This window comes from Podarcis liolepis (assembly GCF_965112155.1).
Source record: "Podarcis liolepis genome assembly, chromosome: 1".
NCBI classification, from domain to species: Eukaryota; Metazoa; Chordata; class Lepidosauria; order Squamata; family Lacertidae; genus Podarcis; species Podarcis liolepis.
Window position 1 is genome coordinate 120,238,857 of NC_139554.1, and position 23,609 is coordinate 120,262,465.

Consider the following 23,609-nt stretch of genomic DNA (forward strand, 5'->3'; position numbering starts at 1 on the left):
TGCAACACACGCTCCCTTTTATTAAGTAGATGTCAGTGCCCGGTTGACATTTAGTAATGCACACTGGTTTCATTTGCTCGGCATAGTTCTTCCTTCACTGCTTACTCTTGCATAAGAATCTGCGGGTGAGCTTATGGCCAGGTGTGATGGCTAAACAGCACCATTTCTGGGTTTTTCCCCCATAGTTGCTGTTCACCAGGCTTCCTCGGTTTCTGTGACCTCAGCAGCTCTGAAAGGTGCAAGGGACAGTTTCACATGGTGGTGGTGGGGGTAGGAAGCGCTCTGTTGGAGCTCATCTGCATGCAACCAGTAAGCCCGAAATGTACCTGGGAATCGATAAGTTCAAAAGGCAAATATTTGTTGACTGCATTTTAAGTTGCTCAGTTCAACCTGCCCTAAACTTCAGGGAGATCGGGGTAGATAAGAGATATTGCTGCTTTAGTATCTTGAACATGGGTAGGCAAACAAAGGCCTGGGGGCCGGATCCGGCCCAATTGCCTTCTAAATCCGGCCCTGGGAATCAGTGTGTTTTTACATGACTAGAATGTGTCCTTCTATTTAAAATGCATTTCTGGGTTATTTATGGGGCCTGCCTGTTGTTTTTACATGAGTAGAATGTGTGCTTTTATTTAAAATGCATCTCTGGGTTATTTGTGGGGCACAGGAATTCATTCATCCCCCCCCCCCAAAAAATATAGTCCGGCCCCCCACAAGGTCTGAGGGACAGTAGACCGGCCCCCTGCTGAAAAAGTTTGCTGGCCCCTGATCTTGAGGATGAAGATCAGTGATGGTGGGCATTCCCGCCCCCCACCCATTGCCTGTGGTGAAAATGACTGCAAGGTTTGGTTTTACCTAGAATGTAAGAAAAAGCACCTTCTGGTAAAGTGCAATAAAATAAATAAATACAACTATATATAATCAGAAACTTCAGGATCACCGTATTTGCAGTTAATAAGATTGTTCCAGCGATTAAACTTGCCTCATCCTTACAAATCCTGAATTTTCATTTAAAAAAACAAACAAAAAACCCACACAGCAAGTATTAAGACAACTTAGGCAACCTCACTCTGTATCTGACATTCATCTTAGGTTTAGGGAAGTTTTTTATGTTTGATGTTTGATCGTGTTTCTAATATTCTGTTGGGAGCCACCCAGAGTGGCTGGGGAAACCCAGCCAGATGGGCAGGGTATAAATAAATTATTATTATTATTATTATTATTATTATTATTATTATTATTATTATGCAACTAGTGATTTAGGTATAGCAGCAAGAGCTCCTTCACAAATGTATAATGGCTTTAAAATAAGGCAGGGGTCTCTACTCAAGGCTTCTAATGGTTTTTCGATCATCCAGTATCAGCAGAACAGTCATACCTCGGCTTGCGAACGCTGCGGGTTGCGCATTTTCGGGTTGCGGACCATGCCAAACCCGGAAGTACCAGAACGGGTTACTTCCGGGTTTTGGCACATGCACAGAAGCGCCGAATCGTGTCACGTGCGCAGACATGGCACTGCAGGTTGCGAATGTGCCTCCCACACGGATCACGTTCGCAATCCGAGGTATGACTGTATTCCCCTAATTTTTTCAGTTCCTTTGCAGAAACTTCTGAGAAATCATAATTTCCTTCAGAGGTTTAGGGAGTTGTATTTCAGCGCATGTAGAAAACCACACTGTCATCGGTAACCGGGTAGATGTTACGAAATAGAAACCGTATGGTTTCCTGAAAGAGTTGAGCAAAACTCTCAGTAGTTCTAGCTTTCTAAGAGAATCTATAGAAGGAATTTCATTTGGTCAATTGACCAGTCAAATATTGGCGGTTGACCAGTTAGTTAACTACTTAATATTTGATTGCAGTCAACTCTTCGCAAATATTCTACAAAGCCAAGAATACCGTGGTGTAGCTTTTTTCAGCTTCCTTTAAAATGGTTGCTGTATTTTGCATTATTTCTGTTCTTTTTTAATTTCATTTTTTAAAACAACAACAACATGCAATTATAGGCCAGGCTTCTGTGCAACATGCAATTATAGGCCAGTGTGCAACCTGGCACACTGAAGTTTTTCTGTACTTAACAACTCTGATCAGTCGAAACATGACATGGCTGTGCAAAAATGGATTTAAAGGGAATTGTAGTCTCTGGAGAGCACGAGGTTGGGAAACGATAGATTGACCTGGTGTTCCTGTATAAAATAAAAATGTTCGGTAAATGGTTAGCATTTATAGAAATCTTCCTAGCACTGTTGAAAGTAAAAAGAATTTATTATAATATTTAATTTTATTTAATCAAAACATATCATTAACTTATAACATATATGAAATAAGGAACCGAAGCAGAAAACATACAGTTGAATTAAAATTAAACATACCCAAACAATACAAATTGGGGTTGTTGCATTTACAGTCCCTGGGGAGAAGGATAATTATTGCTATTGGAGGGTAGTAGTATCCCCTTTCTAAAAATAAAAATAAAATGTTTTATTTGTAATATCAGGATATTGTCCTCAGAGTTTTATGATATTCTCACTTGAAGCTGAAGAGTTATTAAGAATTCCAAATAGTGCCATATTTCCCTAGAGGCATTTAAACATTGTTGTCATAAAATAATTTTTTTGCCCAGTTGTTGAAAATGAATATTATTTCCCCCCCCCCCCCACTCTACTATATCTTAATATTTTAGTTAATTTGTCATCGGTAGCCATGAGCCAGATTTTACCGTCCTTATTTAGCTCTTCTAAATATGTCTCGCGATAAACATCCAGGCAGCTAACAAAAAAATAATAGAATCAATACTTTATCCAATCCGCCTTCATTTTGCCCATCCCATAATAATACTAGTGAAGAGATTGCCATTGGTTCTTGTTTTGTTATTAAACTAATTTATACATCTCCAGAAAGCTTGCCAGTTGGATGACATTCCCACATTATGATGTTATAAAAGCTAATTTGATTGTTTCAAATTACTATTAAGGAGTTGGCAGAAATACCAGGGCCCTTGAAGACTTAAGCACTAATCCTTTTTTGTTGTTGCTGTTCTAATAAAGTTAAAGCTTTTTTTTTAAAAAAAAACCTGACTCAGTATTTGAGTCATATTTGACTGATCTGTTAGCCTAATCTTTATTGACTAATCTTGTGAAGAACTGAGGATCTAGTGCCTAAAACACATAGATCTAATCTAAAAGGAAGCGGTATAGGCTTCATGGTTTTGCCACAGATTTTGGATAGTACGCAAAATCTATTCGGATTTTGGATCTGGACTTCTTAATAATGCGTCATTCATCTCATCATGGTACCAAGTCCTGCAGCATAATTGCAACTGATTTTAACCTGACCATGTTCAGAAGGGGCTTTGGGATACTGTGGGTTCTGGCCGTGAAACCTTATTCTGCAAATTTGATTTTTATGGAGTTTGTGGGAGGCTGTAGCCCTATCTGGGCAATCCTTTCATGGGATTGTGGTTGTGAGAAGGGCAGAGTCAGGCTTTGAAGGAAATAAACCACCATCTGACTTTTAGAAGACATCTGAAGGCAGCCCTGTTTAGGGAGGTTTTAAATGTCTGATGTTTCGTCGTGTTCTTAAATATTCTGTTGGGAGCTGCCCAGGGTGGCTGGGGAAACCCAGCCAGATGGGCAGGGTATAAATATATTATTATTATTATTATTATTATTATTATTATTATTATTATTATTATTAATTGTGTGTGATGAAACAGGAAGTTTGTCCCTATGGGCACACTCCCCCTTTTTTTTGCAATGGTTCCTCAGAAAATGAAAGCGACAACAACAAAAGAGTGGCATTTGAACCCAGACCATCTCCCATTTTGATTTTTCTGACGTGCCCAAAAGTCTAAGAAGTATGGATCCAGTCATTTTGTATAGGAATGTGGAAAGGACTGAAAAAGCTCGCGAAAGCTGCATGCTTATTGACTCGGGCTCTTTTTCTCCCTTCTCCTGAGGTGAAAAGCCCTGCCAGGTTTCTAGGAACCAGGGTGGATTTGATTTAAATGAAATCGATTTAAATCACTAGTCAGTAAGACTTGATTTAAATATATATATTTTTTACAGAAAGACCATTCCTGCTGATATAATCTTAATATTTACAACCAGATGAAGGTTTCATTTCTGGAATAAGAACTTTCCAGAGTAGTTTTTACATTTTTATATCAAAAATTACTGATTTGGTTATACTATTAGAAATACTTAGATCATTCTTGTGAGGTTTAATAAGTTAGCTGTTTATATTTGGACAACTTTTCTGCTGTGCTTTATTGGAAGAGAAAAACAATAATTTCCTTAATAACAATTTAAACAATTTATTTAACGAAAACAAAAACATTACAGCATATGTATCCATGTTTGTTAACTGATGTGGTTTAACCTTTTTAAAAAAACTAAAAAACTTAGAGTGAGTTTCAGCACACAGGAAAAACTTAAAACAAATCCTTATTTCCTGATAAATAGCCTTTGGACTACAATGTAATTTAAATAGAAAACTATCTTTAGAAAGATTTTTTCCCTCCAAAAGCATTTAATTTTAAAAATCTAATTTAAATTTAAAAAAATCAATTTAAACCAAAAAAATCCATTTAAAAAAAATAAATCCATTTTTTATTTAAAAAAATCATTGATTTGTATCCACCCTGCTAGGAACTGTTCCCTCACTTTTTAGCACGATTCATTTCTTCCCTTTATAGTATGAATTCTATGGTCTGTTCCCATTCCCACCCCCCACCCCCAGGTACTGAACACCTGTGAGTTTTGTAGAAGCAGAGCCAACACTGTTAACTGTCACTAAAAATAAATAAATCAGGCCCCAACCTGAGACTCACTGATATTATTAATAGGCCTTACTTATGTGGTATCAACCAGAACAGCCTTCAATGTGGCACAAAGGGTTGTAGCCAGAAGAGGTAATGCCATCCCTCCAAAAGAATTAGAGCACGTTTTCTTTGCAGTCGATCCATAATATTCTTCCTGACTGATAAATAATCATACCTGAAAGACCATATCATCCCTTCACTATACTCTGCACGGTATGGCTTCCGGTGAATAACAACTTAACAGGAGGTCTATTCTGCAAAATGTAGGAACAGGGCCTTTAGTGTGGTAGCACCTACCATGTTGAGTATTATTATTATTATTATTATTATTATTAATTGAATTTATATAATAGACCGGTGCCATCTCTGTTGTCTTTTCGTCACCTGCTGAAAACTTTTCTCTTTCAACAAGCCTTCTAGGTTGAGATGTTTCCCAGGCTGCATCGGTATTGAAATTGTTTAAAAGACATTTTTTAATGGTGATTTTACTGTTTTATCCCTTGTTGGTTGCTGCGCTGGGCTCCTTTGGAAGGAAGGTGGAAATTTAATAAGTAATTAATGATACATAAATAAACTTTGGCATTAATTTCTCATAGAGACACTTCAGGTACCTATCTTTAATAATCCTTTGTCCTTTCCTTATTGGAGTACTGTCATTCATATAATAAGAACTGGAGATTTTTTTTGACAATTGCATGCAGACGTTTATTAGTTCTGTATTTACAGATGTTGCAAGGGTCTTATGTTACTGTAGGAGGGATCAAAGTTGTTAGTAAAAAATCGAATTATTCATTGCTGCTGTATCTAAAGTCCTGTTTAAGATCCTAACTGTAGCCATAAATGATAAAAGACATATTTTATTCCATAGGAAATGAGTATATCACAATGGGGAGCCTGTGGCCCCCTGGAAATTATTGGACTACATTTCCCAAAATCCATGACTGTTGGCCATTCTGGCTGGGGTTGATGGGAGTTGTAGTCCAGCAACGTCTGGCCGTTGCCTTGTTCTCCATCCCTGGTCTATATTTTAGCCTGTATTTAAGCATGGTGTTTTAACCATGGTGATTCTTGTGTGTTTCCACAGGCTACTTGAATTAAAGTTTGGAGATCTGGGCACATAGCTCATGCTGACAGTAAGCCATGGCAGCCGACGACAAAGTAGCCATTTTAACCGACGACGAAGAGGAGCAAAAGAGGAAGTATGTGCTCGCTGACCCTTTCAACGGGATTTCGAAGGAGCCAGACCCCCAAACCCAAAGCGATACACCTTCGACAGAGACCACCACCACCATTCCGGACGAGGAGCTGGATTGGCTCGAAAAGCACTGTGTCAAAGTGAACAACGATCTCCTGATCTCCAAAGTCTTTTATTTTTTCTTTTATGCTGCTTACGGTTCGCTCTACCCGCTGCTTCCCGTGTATTACAAGCAACTGGGCATGACGCCCAGCCAGAGCGGGCTGCTGGTGGGCATCAGGTACTTCATTGAGTTCTGCAGCGCTCCGTTCTGGGGCGTGGTGGCAGACCGCTTCAAAAAAGGGAAAGTCGTCCTCCTCTTCTCCCTTCTGTGTTGGGTGCTGTTCAATTTGGGAATCGGGTTCGTCAAACCGGCTACCTTGAGGTGCGTACCAAAGTTCCCGCCGCCAGTCTCTCCCACCAACGCCAGCCACCTCTCGACGGCAACCACGCAAAACGTCTCCCTTCCTTCGGTGATTCCTACCGCCCGGGCTGCGTCGCCGGAGGGCCGGAGGAAAAGAGACGTTTCTCCTTATAGCTTGGCGGCGGTGAGCTCAACTCCTCCTGAAACCACATTCCCTCTGACCACGCGGAACATGTTGAGGGCTGAAGAGAGCGTGGTTACTCCCAGTACTCCGAAAGGCATCGTTACTGCCGGGTCGTTGGGGAATTTGACCCGTCCGACGGTGCCTCCCGCTGCCACCACCGGGGCTGCCACTCTCGTCTACGACCACCAGGAAGTGGAGGCCATCTTCCTGCTCATCCTGATGGTTGTTATCATAGGGGAGTTTTTCAGCGCTTCGTCGGTCACGATTGTGGACACAGTGACCCTGCAGTACCTTGGCAAGCACCGAGATCGCTACGGGCTCCAGCGCATGTGGGGCTCTCTGGGCTGGGGCCTGGCCATGCTCTCCGTAGGAATCGGCATCGACGCCACCCGCATCGATGTGCTCATCGAAGGGCAAGGCTGCAAAGCCCCGGAGTACAAGAACTACAGGATTGTTTTCATCGTCTTTGGCGTGCTGATGACGCTCTCCTTGATTGTGGCTACCCAGTTCCGGTTCCACTACAACCACTACAAGCAAGAGGAGAACCAAAGCAAAGAAGGGGACGTCTCCCAGGCGGACAGGAACTCCTCCCACGACTCCTCCAACGAGACCCCGAGTGACATGAGCCAGTCGCCCTCCTTTAGTTTCTGGGACTTGATAAAGCTGCTCTGCAGTATCCAATATGGCTCCGTGCTCTTTGTGGCTTGGTTCATGGGCTTTGGGTACGGATTTGTCTTCACCTTCCTTTACTGGCACTTGGAGGACCTGAACGGCACCACCACTCTCTTCGGGGTCTGCTCCGTCCTGAGTCACGTGTCCGAACTGACCGCGTATTTCTTCAGCCACAAGTTGATCGAGCTAATTGGACACATCAGGTAAGCAAACGGTATGGTGGTGGTTGACTAGCCGTAGTCAGTGTTGCGTCAAGCATAGATATACATGTTAGTTTCTGTTCTTATCACTGAGCAGCTGCTGGGAGTCGCAGGACTCTGTTTACATTCCAGAGACCTTCAAGTCTCACAGGAAGGGAGACGGGATGTGACGTTAGTGGTTTCTTGTTTCCTTTGTTCTGTTGCTCTCTGCTCTCACAGGGAGAGGATGTATATTTCTTTGCTCTCTGCGTAGCTAGAAAATAAAGCATAGCAATGTAGCTCATACTATCTGATCCTTCCGTGCTGCTCTGAAGCTCTGCTGGGACGACATGCCTGAGGCCTTATCAAAGGATCAGGTCGTCAATTAATCGTCGGGAGGCGATTCCGAAGATGAGCCTTATCAGCTCGGTCGAACGGAGCTCCGACAATACAGTCTTACCTTGGAAGTCGAATGGAATCCGTTTGACTTCCAAAACGTTTGGAAACCAAAGTGTGGCTTCTGATTGGCTGCAGGAAGCTCCTGCAGCCAATCGGAAGCCCCGTCGGACGTTTGGGTTCCAAAGAACGTTCGCAAACCGGAACCCTCGCTTCTGGGTTTGTGGCGTTCGGGAGCCAAAACGTTTGACTTGCAAGGCATTCAGGATCCAAGGTACGTATGTAACAGTGCAAGGAAAACTTGGCCCTCCATATGTTGCTGGATTAGAGCTCCCGTCAGTCCCGATTCCTGGCCATGCTGCCTGGGGCCACTGGGAGTTGAATCATTTGGAGAGCCAATGATTTGCCGCCACATCTGAAGGTGCAAAAGAATTGTGATGGCAAAACGGTGCAGTCCTAAGCATAATCTACAAAGAACCAAGTTATATTAAAGTGAGTGGGACTTACTCCCGAGTAAGTGGGTTCAAGATTGCAGCCCAGGGGAGTGAAGCTGCATATACATTTAAAGCACCTCTGTCTCTCCCTCCTCTAGGAAGAATAATGGGAACTATAGTTTAAGTGTGTTGGGAATTGCAGTTCTTTTGGGGGAAACTACAGTTCCAAAAATTATTGGTGGGTGTGCACACGCTTTAAAATGTACCGTGTGTACATAGCTTAAGGTGTGAATCGGGATAGTCCCTCATTCAAATTTCACATGTGGCAAAACCGCACTAGGTGGTCTTAAGCAAGCCACTCTTTCTAAGCCTCATTCTTCTGATGTGCAATTAGAAGCATGATAATTACTTGGCTTAAAGAGCTCTTGTAAGGGTTATACAGTGGTGCCTCGCAAGACGAAATTAATCTGTTCCGCGAGTCTCTTCGTCTAGTGGTTTTTTCGTCTTGTGAAGCAACCCTATTAGCGGATTAGCGCTATTAGCGGTTTAGCGGCTATTAAAGGCTTAGCGGCTAAAAGGCTATTAGCAGCTTAGCGGCTTAGAAAAAGGCGGGGGGAAAGCGAAAAAAATCGCAAGACTTTTTCGTCTTGCGAAGCGCATCGAAAAACAGAAAACCCTTTCATCTAGCGGGTTTTTCATCTTGCGAGGCATTCGTCTTGCGGGGCACCACTGTGCTTGAAAATACATTCTTTGAATGGTTAAAAGAACTATGTAAATGTTCAGTATTATTATATCTAATCTATTAGATACGTCAGTATTTGAGGAGCTATTTTCTGGATTTTCCCAGTATTTGCTAGACTGATTGATTGATTGATTTTTTAAAAAAACATTTTAACCTGTTGATGGTTTCATTTCTCCCACATAACATGGTACCAGCCACTGTTAGGATTACAGATTAATAAATTGCTCTGCATAACAACTGTCAGCCTGAAGCCAGTTCAAGAAACTGCATGAGAAAGGCTTGTTTTTTGGTGACAGCCGTTATTTGGCATAAAACCAGACACTGGAGATGTTTTGAACAGGGTAGGGTAAATGATTAGGACTTTCAAATGCATTAACATGTAGTAACCACACAAGAAATACATGCATGCAAACCGGCTGTTAAGGAAGGCCGTGAGTGGACCAGCTGGAATTGCCTGAGTCATATTTGGTGTGATTTCAGTGGGCCCCACCCTGAGTGTAATTCACTTGGATATAGCCACCTGTACCTTAACAGTGCAAGCCTGTATGTGAGTTTTTGCAATCTCCCCATTGAGTTTAACAAAGCCTATTCAAAGGAAAGTGGGTATAGGATTATAGCCTCAGGCTTAGATTTTACTGGCGCAAACGCATTGTTCTCCATAGCATGGATAATAACCGTCGGTGGGGTCAAATAGAGTTCCCAGTGCCTAACCTTGAAAGATGATCTTTCAAAAGCTGCCACAGGGGAAATATTTGGCAGCTGGGACTTTGCCCCGGACAGCAGGGTAATGCAGGGTGACATCACATAGACTCCATATCTCTCTGCCATGCTGCCATAAATGAAATAAGAGTACCTTTCAAGGGAAAGTCCTGGCAAAACTAATGACCGAACTGTCATTTTTTGCAAGTTTTGCTTGAAAAAACACAAGTATGCCTTTAAAGCAATGCCACCGTTAAGAAAACCCAGTTTGGGGAGGTTGCTTTAAAAGAACTTTGGTTTCTGATGTAGTAGAAATATTTGGTACACAAAATTCATCTGCTCCTCTTCAAATTTCCAACATAACACTCCCCCCCCCACATCCCAGGAAAGATATTTATGACCTTTCATCTTTGAATTATTTTATGCATGCCATTTTGTTCTGCCAAATAAATGAGGAAGGTTTTCTGCCTTAGGTAACAAAATATTCTGGGGCACAGAGGTAGGTCACTTGCTGCTTATTTATCTTATTTTTTTGGTAGCAACATAATATACAATAATCTTCCAGTCTGGGTAACTCTAGCAGCTGAGAAAGTGCATGATTGTCAAATCGGAGGTACCATACTATGAGAAGTTTGCCCCGCTGCAAGAATTCAATTTTTTCTTCATTTAAATACAGTTTCACTTTAGAGTTGTTATAGAGATACGTGTACTGTGTATTGCTTATTTGTATTTTTCATTTATTGAGTTTATATAGCGCCCTGTACCCAAAGTTCTTAGGGCGGTTCACAGAAAAGATCACAACATATATAATCAGAATAAAAACAACAACCCAATAACACCCCAGCCCCCCGAAAAGAGCCACATTTTAAAAGGGTATAGGATGTCAAAAATAGAGCCACCAAAGGCCTGGTTAAAAAGGGACGCTTTTTCCTGGTGCCTGGAGGTGTATAATGAAGGCGTCAGGAGAACTTCCTTGGGGAGAGCATTCCATAGACAGGGAGCCGATTCAAAGTGCTGGTTTTAACCTATAAAGTCTTAAACAGCTCAGGACCGCACAACCTCAAGGACCGGGGAGAGCCTGCAGAGAAGGCCTGTTCTCGTGTTGCCATGCTCTGAATCTCTGAAGGAGGCGGCACACGAAGGAGGGTCTGGGTAGGTTCATATGGGAAGAGGCGGTCCTTGAGGTTGTGCAGTCCTGAGCTGTGTAAGGCTTTATAGGTTAAAACCAGCACTCTGAATCGGGCCCGGAAACTAATTGGTAGCCAGTGTAGTCAGACCAAGATCAATCTAATATGCTCAAACCGTCTTGCTCCTGTGAGCAACCTTTTCAAAGTTTGCTGTTCATAGCAATCTTCATTAGGAGGCTACACTGTTGGCAGTTAACCAAGCAAATAGCAAGATTGCACCAATCCACGCCATAGTTGAAATGGATTTCTGTAGCTCAGCGGTAGAGTTATGTGCTTGCATGGAAAAAAATCCCAGGTTCAATCCCTCCAAATAGGGCTGCGAATATCTCCTTTTCTGAAACCCTTCAGAGTCGCTGTCACTCAGTGCAGTGAACTAGATGTACCAATGGCCTTGACTTGATGAAAAACATCTTATGTTCCTACGTGGTGAGCTGCATTCTTTTTTCACTTAAGACTATCACATATATCTGCATTGGGCTTCCTGTTCCTGCTTTACCCATTCATGATCTGAAAAGGGAAATGAATGAGGTAACTGATCTTGGTTATGGTTTGATGGCACACATATCTAGGCCATGCTAGTGCCTGGATAGCAGACCACCTGGGAACCATAGAATCTTAGAATTGTAGAGCTGGAAGGGATTTTGACCCTTGACCCAACCCCCTGCAAAGCAGAAATATTTCGCCCAACATTGGCTTTGAACCCATGAGATTAAGGTTGTCTCATGCCCTGAGCCAGTTAATAATAATAATAATAATAATAATAATAATAATAATATTTTATTATTTATACCCTGCCCATCTGGGCTGCTCCCAGCAGAATTTTAATAATAATGATAAAAAAGTGATAAAACATCTAGCATGAAAAACGTCCCTAAAAAGGGATGGCTTCTAAAAGTCAGATAGTTGTTTATTTCCTTGACATCTGATGGGAGGGCGTTCCACAGTGCGGGCGCCACTACTGAGAAGTCCCTCTGCCTGGTTGTCTGTAACCTCACTTCTTTCACTGAGGGAACCACCAGAAGATCCTCGGAGCTGGACCTCAGTGTCCAGGCTGAACGCTGGGGGTGGAGATGCTCCTTCAGGTATACTGGGCCAAGGCCGTTTAGGCTTTAGAGGTCAGCACCAACACTTTAAATTGTGCTCGGAGCCAATGTAGGTCTTTCAGGACCGGTGTTATATGGTCTTGGCGGCCACACGGTCGCCAGTCTAGCTGCCACATTCTGGATTAGTTGTAGTTTTCGGGTCACCTTCAAAGGTAGCCCCACGTAGAGCGCATGGGCAGAAAGCTGCTAAGGTTTCAAAGCATATTGAAGTTGCAAAAAAAAGGATAGCAACTGCCCTCTTCTCATTCAGTTCCACGTGTTCCACCATGGAAGGTGGGAAACGTATGCTAGAAAACAAATACATATTGGAATGTTCTCATGATAACAATATTTCAAAATCTTTAGCTCTAATACAGGTCTGGAGACATTTCAGAAAATGGCTCAGCATTGGGACAATGGTTATTGGAGTGCGAAGCTAAGCGCAACATGTGGAAAAACAAAACCACATTTATTTATTGCTGGCACGAAAAAATCATTTTTTTGGAAATGGGATAGATGCAGCATATGTCATTATGCCCTCTTAGAAATCACGTCACACTTGGTGATTGCATACACTTTAGCTATCCTAATACAAAAGAAATGTAGAAGAACCAGAAAAGGTGGAATGGAAAAGTAACAGAAATACGAGTTGTGCAGGTATAATAATGCCCTTGACACACAAAGACCGCTCAATATACTTTGCCTGAAATCAAAAAAATAAAATAAAGATGCACACTTGTGTAAGACTTGACAGTATTGGTGGGGGTAGTGTTATTTATGACATAGGAGAGGACCACTCGCCAAGAAGGTAGCCATGTGATACGGCTATCTGTGTTCAGCAGATTCCCAAAGAGGCAAGGGACAGCAATGAATAGCCACTTCTTTGGGAATACAGTGGTACCTCGGGTTAAGTACTTAATTCGTTCCGGAGGTTCGTACTTAACCTGAAACTGTTCTTAACCTGAAGCACCACTTTAGCTTAATGGGGCCTCCTGCTGCCGCCACGCTGCCGGAGCACGATTTTTGTTCTCATCCTGAAGCAAAGTTCTTAACCTGAAGCACTATTTCTGGGTTAGCAGAGTCTATAACCTGAAGCCTATGTAACCTGAAGCGTATGTCACCCGAGGTACCACTGTACAGAGGGAATACAGAGGCTTTTTTCCCCAGCTGGAACTCAGTTCTGGCACCTCTCAGGTGGGCACCATTGCCATTACAGTGGTACCTCAGGTTACATACGCTTCAGGTTACACACTCCGCTAACCCAGAAATAGTGCTTCAGGTTAAGAACTTTGCTTCAGGATAAGAACAGAAATTGTGCTCCGGCGGTGCAGCGGCAGAAGGAGGCCCCATTAGCTAAAGTGATGCTTCATGTTAAGAACAGTTTCATGTTAAGAACGGACCTCTGGAACGAATTAAGTACTTAACCTTGGTTCTCGAACTTAATCCATTCCGGGAGTCCGTTTGACTCCCGAAACCGTTCGAAAACCAAGGCGCGGCTTCCAGTTGGCTGCAGGAGCTTCCTGCACTTAAGCAGAAGCCACGTCGGATGTTTGGCTTCCGAAAACCATTTGCAAACCGGAACACTTGCTTCTGGGTTTGCGGCGTTCGGGCGCCGATTTGTTCGACAACTAAGCCATTCGGGAACCAAGGTACCGCTGTATAAGAGAACAAGGGAGGCGTGAGTTCCGGCACTCCTTTTTCTAGAAAAATAGCACTGCATAGAGTAATATTTGACCGATTGCTTTTTTTTCTTTTGTGTGTATAAATTATTTCTTTAGATGGACTTCATTTGGAATTCTGCAGATAGAAAAGAGCTGAGTAAACAAGGGCATTATGGGATGCACATAAATCAGAAATGACTGGGGGGGGGGAGTGAATAATTCATCCTCCGTTTCTCACAATAGTTGAACTACATATCACCAGAGAAAATTTTGTTCTTTTAAAAAAGAATTGAAAGCTCTCCTGCACACAGTGGGTCAATGTATACAAAAAGGAGGCAGTCTTGGCAAGCACACATCTAAAAGTGACTTGACACATTATTATTATTATTATTATTATTATTATTATTATTATTATTATTATTTATATACCATGCTATACCCGGAGGTCTCAGGGCGGTTATTCATAGGCATATCAGTGGTTGCTGTCTGAGTATTCTGGAGTATTCCAGTATTAACTTCAGAAGTCTTGGTTTGTTGTTTTTTTAATCAAGAGACGTTTGCTATAAATGAAATGTTTGAAAATAATTAATTTCAGTTAATGAAACTGATTACGTATTTTATCCACCTTGTTTAGCCAGGAATTTTGCTAAGTGTTTTATTGTCTTATTCGGAGGGCTTTGTTAGCAATGAGTACAAGCAAATAAAGAGTCCATTCTTGGGTAACTGGTTGGATATGCTTCCTAGTCTGTTGTTTATACTAGACACTTGAGATGCTATAAACATAGAGACTACCAGAACTGGATCAGTCTCAGTTTGAGAAATGTGTAAATAGCATGTGAATGCCATAAACAGTGTCTCTAAAGACTGGAAACAGTTTTAAAATATTTCATTCTGCCACCTCCCAAATACATTTTATGAAACGTTTTTAAACAAACATTTTTTTAAAAAAACCCTGCATAGCTGGTTATGCTTAATTGTACTTTTTCACTGGCTGATTTGTGTCCTCCTCATACAGTCATACCTCGGGTTACGAATGCTGCGGGTTGCGAGTTTTCGGGTTGCGGGCCGCGCCAAACCCGGAAGTACCAGAACGGGTTATTTCTGGGTTTTGGCGTATGCGCAGAAGCGGCGAATCGTGTCACGCGCGTGTGCAGACACGCGCTTCAGGCTGCGAACGCTTCAGGTTGCAAACGTGCCTCCCACACGGATCCCGTTCGCAACCCAAGGTATGACTGTATAGTACAATTCCTCCTACCAACCAGCTGTCAGCATGTAATGGCTAAAAGTTGTGTTTTTTAAATTTTTTATTAAAGATTTTCACATTTGCAGCTGTTTTTCTTCTGTCTCAGGTGATCCAGGTATTCGCAACTCCCCTTTCAGTGACAATACTTGCCTTCTAACTTTTTATTTGTTATATATTTTACATTCACAGCCCACCTTTCCCCAGAGGAGGTCAAGGTGGTAGTGTACATGCCTCTCCCCAATCCTCATCTTATCTTCACAACAACCTACCTGTGTGGTGGGTTAGGCTGGCAGACAGTGATTGGCCAAGGATCACGAAGTGAGCTTCATAGAATCATAGAGTTGGAAGAGACCACAAGGGCCATCGAGTCCAACCCCCTGCCAAGCAGGAAACACCATCAGAGCACTCCTGACATATGGTTGCCAAGCCTCTGCTTAAAGACCTCCAAAGAAGGAGACTCCACCACACTCCTTGGCAGCAAATTCCACTGTCGAACAGCTCTTACTGTCAGGAAGTTCTTCCTAATGTTTAGGTGGAATCTTCTTTCTTGTAGTTTGGATCCATTGCTCCGTGTCCGCTTCTCTGCAGCAGCAGAAAACAACCTTTCCCCCTCCTCTATGTGACATCCTTTTATATATTTGAACATGGCTATCATATCACCCCTTAACCTCCTCTTCTCCAGGCTAAACATGCCCAGCTCCCTTAGCCGTTCCTCATAAGGCATTGTTTCCAGGCCTTTGACCATTTTGGTTGCCCTCCTCTGGACACGTTCCAGTTTGTCAGTGTCCTTCTTGAATTGTGGTGCCCAGAACTGGACACAGTACTCCAGGTGAGGTCTGACCAGAGCAGAATACAGTGGCACTTCATGGTGGAATGAGAATCTGAACCCTGGTCTCCCAGCTCCCAGTCTTTCCCCTTGAACATTATACCACACTGGGCTCTCGATACTTTTTGAAAGTTATGTTCTTCATATTAGTTTGTGGGAGGAACCTTTCAGGGCGCAAGGAACTCTTTAGAAACAAAGGGTGGCAAGTCTAGGAAAGGTACCTTCCCCTCCTGCAACAATTCCTGACCATTTCATTCATGCTTCGTCTTACTTTATTTCAGTCCTTTGCAGACTGTACACTCCCCCCCCCCCCAGTATAGAACTACACATCTCCCCTTTCATAATGGTTAAGTTGATCCCTCTGCAAAGACCTGGTTTCCCTCCCTCCAGTTCGGTACATGAAACACAGCAGCCTCTTTTTGTATAAGAGTCTTGGAGGTGGGGGCAGGAGACAGTACTAACATTGAAGCTTGCCTGCCCCCCTTTTTTAAATCTCTTGAGAGAGCGGTCATTCCTAACTTGAAAATGGCTGGGTCCATATTAATGCAAGGAAGCACAATGAACCAATATCTCAGAAAAGGAGCTATATGGGAAGAACTGTTATAGAGCAGTAGCTGGGTCTAAACCACTGAGCCTAGGGCTTGCTGATCGGAAGGTCGGCGGTTTGAATCCCCATGACGGGGTGCGCTCCCGTTGCTCTGTCCCAGCTCCTTCCAACCTAGCAGGTCGAAAGCACGCCAGTGCAAGTAGATAAATAGGTACCGCTGCGGCGGGAAGGTAAACGGCATTTCCGTGCGCTGCTCTGGTTTCGCCAGAAGCGGCTTAGTCCTGCTGGCCACATAACCTGAAAAACTGCGGACAAACGTTGGCTCCCTCGGCCAGTAAAGCGAGATGAGTGCCGCAACCCCAGAGTTGTTCGTGACTGGACTTGACTGTCAGGGGTCCTTTACCTTTTTTACATTCATTTATTTAAACTTCTACCTTGTATAAAACTGCCAGAAAATTGCTCTAAGCCAGCCTAGTAACTGTTTGTTTATTTGTTACTATGTGCAAGACATGGCAAACATTAAACTAGCCCGTGTCGTTTTCTTTCTTTCCTACCTTTAGAGTCCTGTATATCGGCCTTGCTTGTAACACAGCTCGTTATATTTACATCTCCTACCTGGAAAATGCTTGGACGGTTTTGCCTATGGAAGTTCTTCAAGGTAAGGAGGTGGTGTACTTCTGATCTTGGGTTGCATCATTACCAGGTACATAAATTCTTCATCTAGGCCACGATGACCTAAAAGTCCGTCTGTGTTCTTGTACCTATCAGTAAATAACCCAAGGGATCCTTTTTTTTTTAAAGCTCTGTGCAAGTTTAATATCTGGAGGTGGTTTATTCAGTTGACCTCAAATTCTGTGGCTTTTCACCTAAGCAAACAGTGAAATGGCAGAACACACCTTGATCCCTAAACAAAGGAGACAGGAGCTCAAACGGAAGCTTGTGCCTTCTGCAAATAAGCCTTTGTTGCTGGCAGACTTCAGCCTATTCCTGTCTAGAAGGCATTCATACCCCTGAAATTTGCTGATTTTCTCACATTGTGCAACAGAAAGGAGGCCATTGTTTTTTAGCATTGGATCTTAAAACAAAAGCACCCAGGTAAATGTTTAGGAATAACCGGTTCTCTTCAGTGTTCCCCAGTTATCAGTGACGTTTTGTGAATCATGATGAAGGTCAATGAAGTATGAAAAGAAATGACTGGTGTGGAAAATAATTGGACAGATTGCATGCAAAGGGGAGCAAAAAGACTTGTGCTTTCAAGATATTTTGCCAGCGCTTCCTCATCCTAGAATGCCCTTCAGATGTTGTCAGACTCCGAACTCCCACCAGCCCCAGAAAGCATGGTCAGTGAGGATGTGGAGTCCTAGCCCCAAAACATCTAGAGGACACGAGGTTGGGGAAGACTTTTCTAATGGTGCTTTTCACACAAGAGTTGCTGTTTGACGTTTTACAAACATAACCTTGTTAGATTTGCACTCACGTGCTGCGAATCCCAAAACACATTGCGATTCCCAAAAATTGCACTCACACGTTCAATCCCAAAACTCAGTGCTCAGAATAATCAGTCCTCATTTGTACAAATTCCTTTAATCTGTCTGTTCGTTTGAATTGCAACCGTGTCATCATGAACACTGAAACCAACCTAGACAAGAAATACAGTATTACCTTGGTTCTCAAATGCCTTGGTACTCAAACAACTTGGAACCCAAACACTGCTAACCCAGAAGTGTTCCGGTTTGCAAACTTTTTTCGGAAGCCAAACTTGTCTCGTTTTGAGTATTACGCTTCCAATTTGAGTGCCACACTTCTGTTTTGAGTGTTAAGCTGAGGTCTGTCTGTCTTTGCTATTAATTTTGAGTTTTTGTTTATGCGGCTCTTTTTGTTTTGTTTTTGTGACTGTGTGGAACCCAGTTCAACTACTGATTGATTGATTGATTGATTGGTTGGTTGGTTGGTTGGTTGTGTGACTGCAGTACATTGTTTATTGCTTTCATTTTATGGATCAATGGTCTCGTTAGATAGCAAAAATCATGTTAAATTGCTGTTTTAGGGGTTGTTTTTAAACGTCTGGAACGGATTAATCCGTTTTGCATTACTTTCTATGGGAAAGCGTGCCTTGGTTTTGAAACACTTTGGTTTTGGATCGGACTTCCAGAACGGATTAAGTTTCAGAACCAAGGTACCACTGTAGTTATGGCAGCGAGGGCCAGAACGGAAGAGTGTTTGACTCAAGAAGAAAAATATGGGGTAGGTTGCAGGAACTTGGCCTTGGGTGTGTGTGTGCATGTACACACACACACACACACACACACACACATTTTTTGGCTACAGGAACCCTTTATTTGACTCCTGCTGCTGCTCCCCCCGCCCTGCCACTTTTGATTCTGAGTTTCTAGATGGTACTGCACTTTCCAGGTCTCCTCTCCAACCACGAGATCTTGGCTTCCGCTTAGACCAGTGATGGCCAAACTTGGCCCTCCAGCTGTTTTGGGACTACAGTTCCCATCATCCCTGACCACTGGTCCTGTTAGCTATGGATGATGGGAGTTGTAGTCCCAAAAGTTTGGCCATCACTTGCTTAGATAAACAAAACACTGAGATACCTCTCTTTGCGCAAGCACTCCCAATCTCACACACATTGAATATGTCCGGCTGCGTGTGTTAACAACCCTGAAAACTAGATGACAGCTTTTAATTGGCTCAGGAAGAATTCAGCGCATGGAAGTTGCTGGAGGTGGGTGGAACCTACACTTGCCTCCACACCCAGATTAAATCGAATCAGCTGCGGAGAAAGTTATTTTGGTGACTGTTTTCATTTTGCGTAGGCAGAAAACACTCAGGGAAGAGATGGAAGGTAGAGGCCAGGGGAAAGGAAGTAGGCATGGGGATTGCTGGTACAGATTATGAGATTTTCCAGCCCTTCAATCTGCAGTCTGAATGGTGGTGCAGTCATGGGCTGCAACTGAATCCCAACCAGGTGGACACCCAATTGAGGTGCGGTTCCCAGGTCTGAGAACTGAATTGTGTACCTTACACTGGACAGAGTTGCGCTTCCCTTATTTCCCTCCCTCTTCGCCTGGAATCCCAGCTTATTTCCCTCCCTCTTCCCCTGGAATCCCAGTTTATTTTCCTCCCTCTTCCCCTGGAATCCCAGATTATTTTCCTCCCTCTTCCCCTGGAATCCCAGATTATTTTCCTCCCTCTTCCCCTGGAATCCCAGCTTATTTCCCTCCCTCTTCCCCTGGAATCTCAGTTTATTTTCCTCCCTCTTCCCCTGGAATCTCAGCTTATTTTTCTCCCTGGAATCCCAGTTTATTTTCCTCCCTCTTCCCCTGGAATCTCATCTTATTTTCCTCCCTTTCTCCCTGGAATCCCAGCTTATTTTCCTCCCTCTTCCCCTGGAATCTCAGTTTATTTCCCTCCCTCTTCTCCTGGAAATCCCAGCTTATTTTCCTTCCTCTTCCCCTGGAATCTCAGCTTATTTTCCTCCCTCTTCCCCTGGAATCCCACTCCCAGGGCAGTTGGTGTTACATGGCATGCCTTACTTCCGTTTGGGAGGAGTAGTAGCAGGTTTGTTGATTGAGAGCAATAAATCAGCTTTAATTGTACAGCCTGAATTTGCCAGGATATGATAGAACCTCAGCTGAAAATGGCAAAACGGCCATTAATATGTGCCCTGATTTTTCAGTGCAGGTGTCTGTCGTTCCCCCCGCCCCATAACATGGGGGTTATGTTCTGGGGGCCCACACACATATTTCCCCTTGTAACGTGTCCTTCCTTCTTAAATCCCTTGTGGCAGAAGCTGTCTTTGTCTTACACACACGCTGAGAGCCTTCAGCTAAGGATGTTGGCCTTGTAAATAGAAATAATTATTTTCTCCTGAACTTGATACAAACATTTCCCTTGGATACGAAACGACTTCTTTTCATGTGGGAGTGATAAAAGTATCCAGGAGATTGCATATGGCCCCAGATCCGTTTTTACAACTCCTAAGCATTTCTCCTTTGAGTTGCTGCCCTTTATTTATGCCCACAGAGCGTGCCATTTGGGCTCCTTATGAAATCAGTGGGAGTTCTCCTCATCTGTGGAATGAGATCAGTTGCTGCCTGAGAGTCAGCCGCTTCCCTTCATTGCTGCCTCCCTTTCATTTCTAGGTACATTCTGTTCAGGCAGAAGTGATCAGATAATGAAATGTAATTTAATACGCGCAAGATCCAAACGATGCCATCTCTATGATTTCCAGATGCCCTTGAGAAGCAGCTATGAGGACTGGAGCATTTTATGCAGGGCCTTTTCAAATGATCTCAGGGGAGGGAGGAGTCTTGCCACTCAGTGGCATTGAGGTCCAGTCCCTGCTATTGGCGCTTTTCAAGGATTGGGGGGGGGGGGAACATTTGCTGGGGACCCCAAAGAAATGTTGACAGTCAAAGCAGACCGCAATAGGCTAGGATGAAAAAAAACCCCAATGTACTTTTCCGTGTATTAGACGAGAGTTTTTTTACTCCAAAATAGTGTTTAAAAACGGGGCTAGTCTTATACATGGGCAGTGCATTGGGGGACCGGGTGATTGGTTGCAGCTGCAAGCGGCAGCTTCTAAGCGGCGATTTGGTGGGTGATTGGTTGCTGCGTCAAGAGCTGCGTTGGATTGGCTGCTCCTGCATTAATTGGGCGGGTGATTGGTTGCTGCGTTGGATTGGCTGCTCCTGCGTTAATTGGGCGGGTGATTGGTTGCTGCGTTGGATTGGCTGCTCCTGCGTTAATTGGGCGGGTGATTGGTTGCTGCGTTGGATTGGCTGCTCCTGCGTTAATTGGGCGGGTGATTGGTTACTGCTTCAAGGGCTGCGTTGGATTGGCTGCTCCTGCGTTAATTGGGCGGGTGATTGGTTGCTGCGTTGGATTGGCTGCTCCTGCGTTAATTGGGCGGGTGATTGGTTACTGCTTCAAGGGCTGCGTTGGATTGGCTGCCGCTGCGGCAATTGAGCTGCCTTCAGGTGTCTTTTAAAAGTATGAGAGTTGTTTATTTCCTTGACATCTGATGGGAGGGCATTCCACAGGGCGGGTGCCACTACCAAGAAGGCCCTCTGCCTGGTTCCCTGTAACCTCACTTCTCACAGTGAGGGAACCGTCAAAAGGCCCTCGGAGCTGGACTTCAGTGTCCGGGCAGAATGATGCGGGGTGGAGACGCTCCTTCAGGTATACTGGGCCCAGGCCGTTTAGGGCTTTAAAGGTCAGCACCAACATTTTGACTCGTGCTTGGAAATGTACTGGGAGCCAATGCAGGTCTCTCAGGATCTGTGACACAGAAGTATTTTTATTTTGTTATTAAATTTGTCCCTCGCTTGATCTTGCCTGGGGTAATCCAGAGCAACATAACAACCATACAAATGGACAGTAACCCCCCCCCCCATTAAAACCGAGAGGAAAGAGAAATACATTAAATGCATCCCACTTGCTTCTAAAAGGCCACAGATAGTTAACGGCCAAAGTAGATATTTACCTGGGACTTTTGCCAGCGCCAAGGGTGGAGAAGGCGGTGTCACCTGACAGTTAAGTAAAGACAGCTTGTAAAGACATGATTAGTCGGAACAGGTTTTCGCCCAGCGAATGGCGTTCCTCATATATATCTGGCTCAAGGCAGTAGCAGCAAAGCGTCCCTGTGCTTTGTCATCGTGACATTTTGACATGTTTGACATTTTGTTAAGTGAAGGTTGGAAAGCAGTAGAGAAACAACAGGCGCTCTCGATAAACTAAAGTTGCGTGAAAGCAGCCTATGCCACAGTAAGCACAACTGCTAAGCCTGATGTGTAAACTTAAAAGCACAGGTGATGCAAAACAAGGCAGTAAACTTTAATGGGAGAGCTGTAATTGCAGATTTGTGCTATCTCTCTCTGTGTGTGTACAGTTTTAACTAGTAGAGTTGAGATCAAAAGCATGTCACCTTACCTTGCAGGCAGCAGCAGAAATGCCTTGGCAGCCTTTGACCAGACTCTTGGAATCAATGAATTAGAAACCCGGATAACTCTAGTTTGCATCTAATGCATTTCAGAATGTAAAAATAGCTGGGTCCCCCTTCTAGCAACAAGAATTGCAGGCAGCTGAAGCTTAGCAGTGCTGATTTGAAATTAGTGTACACACCAATTACACGTGAATCTTTTACAATATTGATGAGATTGGAACCGAATTGTGGAACCGAATTGTTGTTGTTTAGCCTTTCTGACCCTGCAGTTTCAAAAATAGGAAATAGTTCCTTTTCCAAAATTGGTTTTAAAAAAGAAGAAAACAATTAAAGAGAGCTTTTGCTTGCAACAAGGAGCAAGCAGACCCTCCCAAAAACACGCCGTTTAGAAATTTACATTATTTGTTTGTTTGCTGGATTTAATAACGAATGATTCAAACAATTAAAATAGTGTAGAACAGCTGGTAGAAAATGTGTTTTTTGTATGGCAGCATTGAGGACTATGATTCTTACCATGGCCACTTCTATACTTTGGCCACACCCACTTTGCCATGTGACACCCCCCCCCTGAGGGGGGCACCATGGTAATTGTGGCCCTCAGTACAAAACAAAGGTTAACCACCCCTGTTTGGGGAGACTGGGTCAACCCTATCCATAACAGTTTGAAGGCCTCCACCTAACTAGGCAGTTGAACCTCCCATTAGGCGTACCTTTGTGTAGGGATATCGCGGAGTGGGGCAGTGGGGTCTGGAGGGAGCACACTTCCCCACCAGCAGGCAGCCACGGTCGGCCTGCACGCGTGACCTTAGGGTGCAGGGAAACCCCCCCGACAAGCCACAGCTGTCTGTGCATCGTTCCACCAATGTCTGACCTTTCGCGATCTCAGCAGTTTGCGGTGTCCTGTCTGTAACCCTTTTCCATGAGACTTTTGTCTCCATTCGTCATACATTGTGCAAGGGGAAAATGACGCTGTGGAAAAGGTGCCAAAATAACTTTGTACCACCCCACGATTTCGGGACGGAAGATGTGCAAAGGGCACAGCCCAAAAATGTATTTGCCTAGCTTGCATGTTTGTCTCAATAAAAAGAGGCTCCACAGGAATGGTGGTAGCTCGCTCGCTTCAGACCAGCTGTGCGCAGCTCACATGATGATCAACACCTGTCTTGGGCCTTCACTTCACCTTTGTTTTGTCTGGCTCGAGTCTCGGGCCTCATCCAGTCCTTCTGTTCCCAAGCACTGTTTCAAAACATCCCCTGCCTCTCCTGATTTGATAAAAGAGAGCTACAGAGCTGGTGCCACCAGCATCTTAATGATGCCTCACCTCACACCCCCAGACTCATGATAGTTTCATGTGGATGTTGAGTAGAATTGGCGATAAAATGGACCTCTA

At 43.7% G+C, this 23,609-nt stretch overlaps 1 protein-coding gene and 1 long non-coding RNA gene across 11 annotated transcripts in view; one reads left to right on the plus strand and one right to left on the minus strand.

Moving 5' to 3' along the window:
- On the minus strand, positions 1-22,896 carry LOC310691135. Of its 7 annotated transcripts, none has more exons than XR_014518347.1 (3): positions 21,761-22,896; positions 2,074-2,180; positions 1-326 (listed from the first exon to the last, which is right to left on the minus strand). It is a non-coding gene; the product is annotated as an uncharacterized lncRNA (long non-coding RNA). The 7 variants fall into 7 exon arrangements; XR_014518348.1 differs by lacking the exon at positions 21,761-22,896 and adding an exon at positions 4,992-5,601; XR_014518349.1 differs by lacking the exon at positions 21,761-22,896 and adding an exon at positions 4,826-4,966.
- The window catches only part of MFSD6 (major facilitator superfamily domain containing 6), a 41,142-nt gene that overhangs the window by 6,165 nt on the left and 11,368 nt on the right, over positions 1-23,609 (plus strand). For all 4 annotated transcript variants that reach the window (XM_083468362.1, XM_083468364.1, XM_083468365.1 and 1 more), the window contains exons 2-3: positions 5,901-7,473; positions 16,827-16,924. In XM_083468362.1, coding sequence (XP_083324488.1) covers positions 5,957-7,473; positions 16,827-16,924 — 1,615 coding nt within the window. In that variant the 5' untranslated portion in view covers positions 5,901-5,956. The remainder of the gene's footprint in view (positions 1-5,900; positions 7,474-16,826; positions 16,925-23,609) is intronic.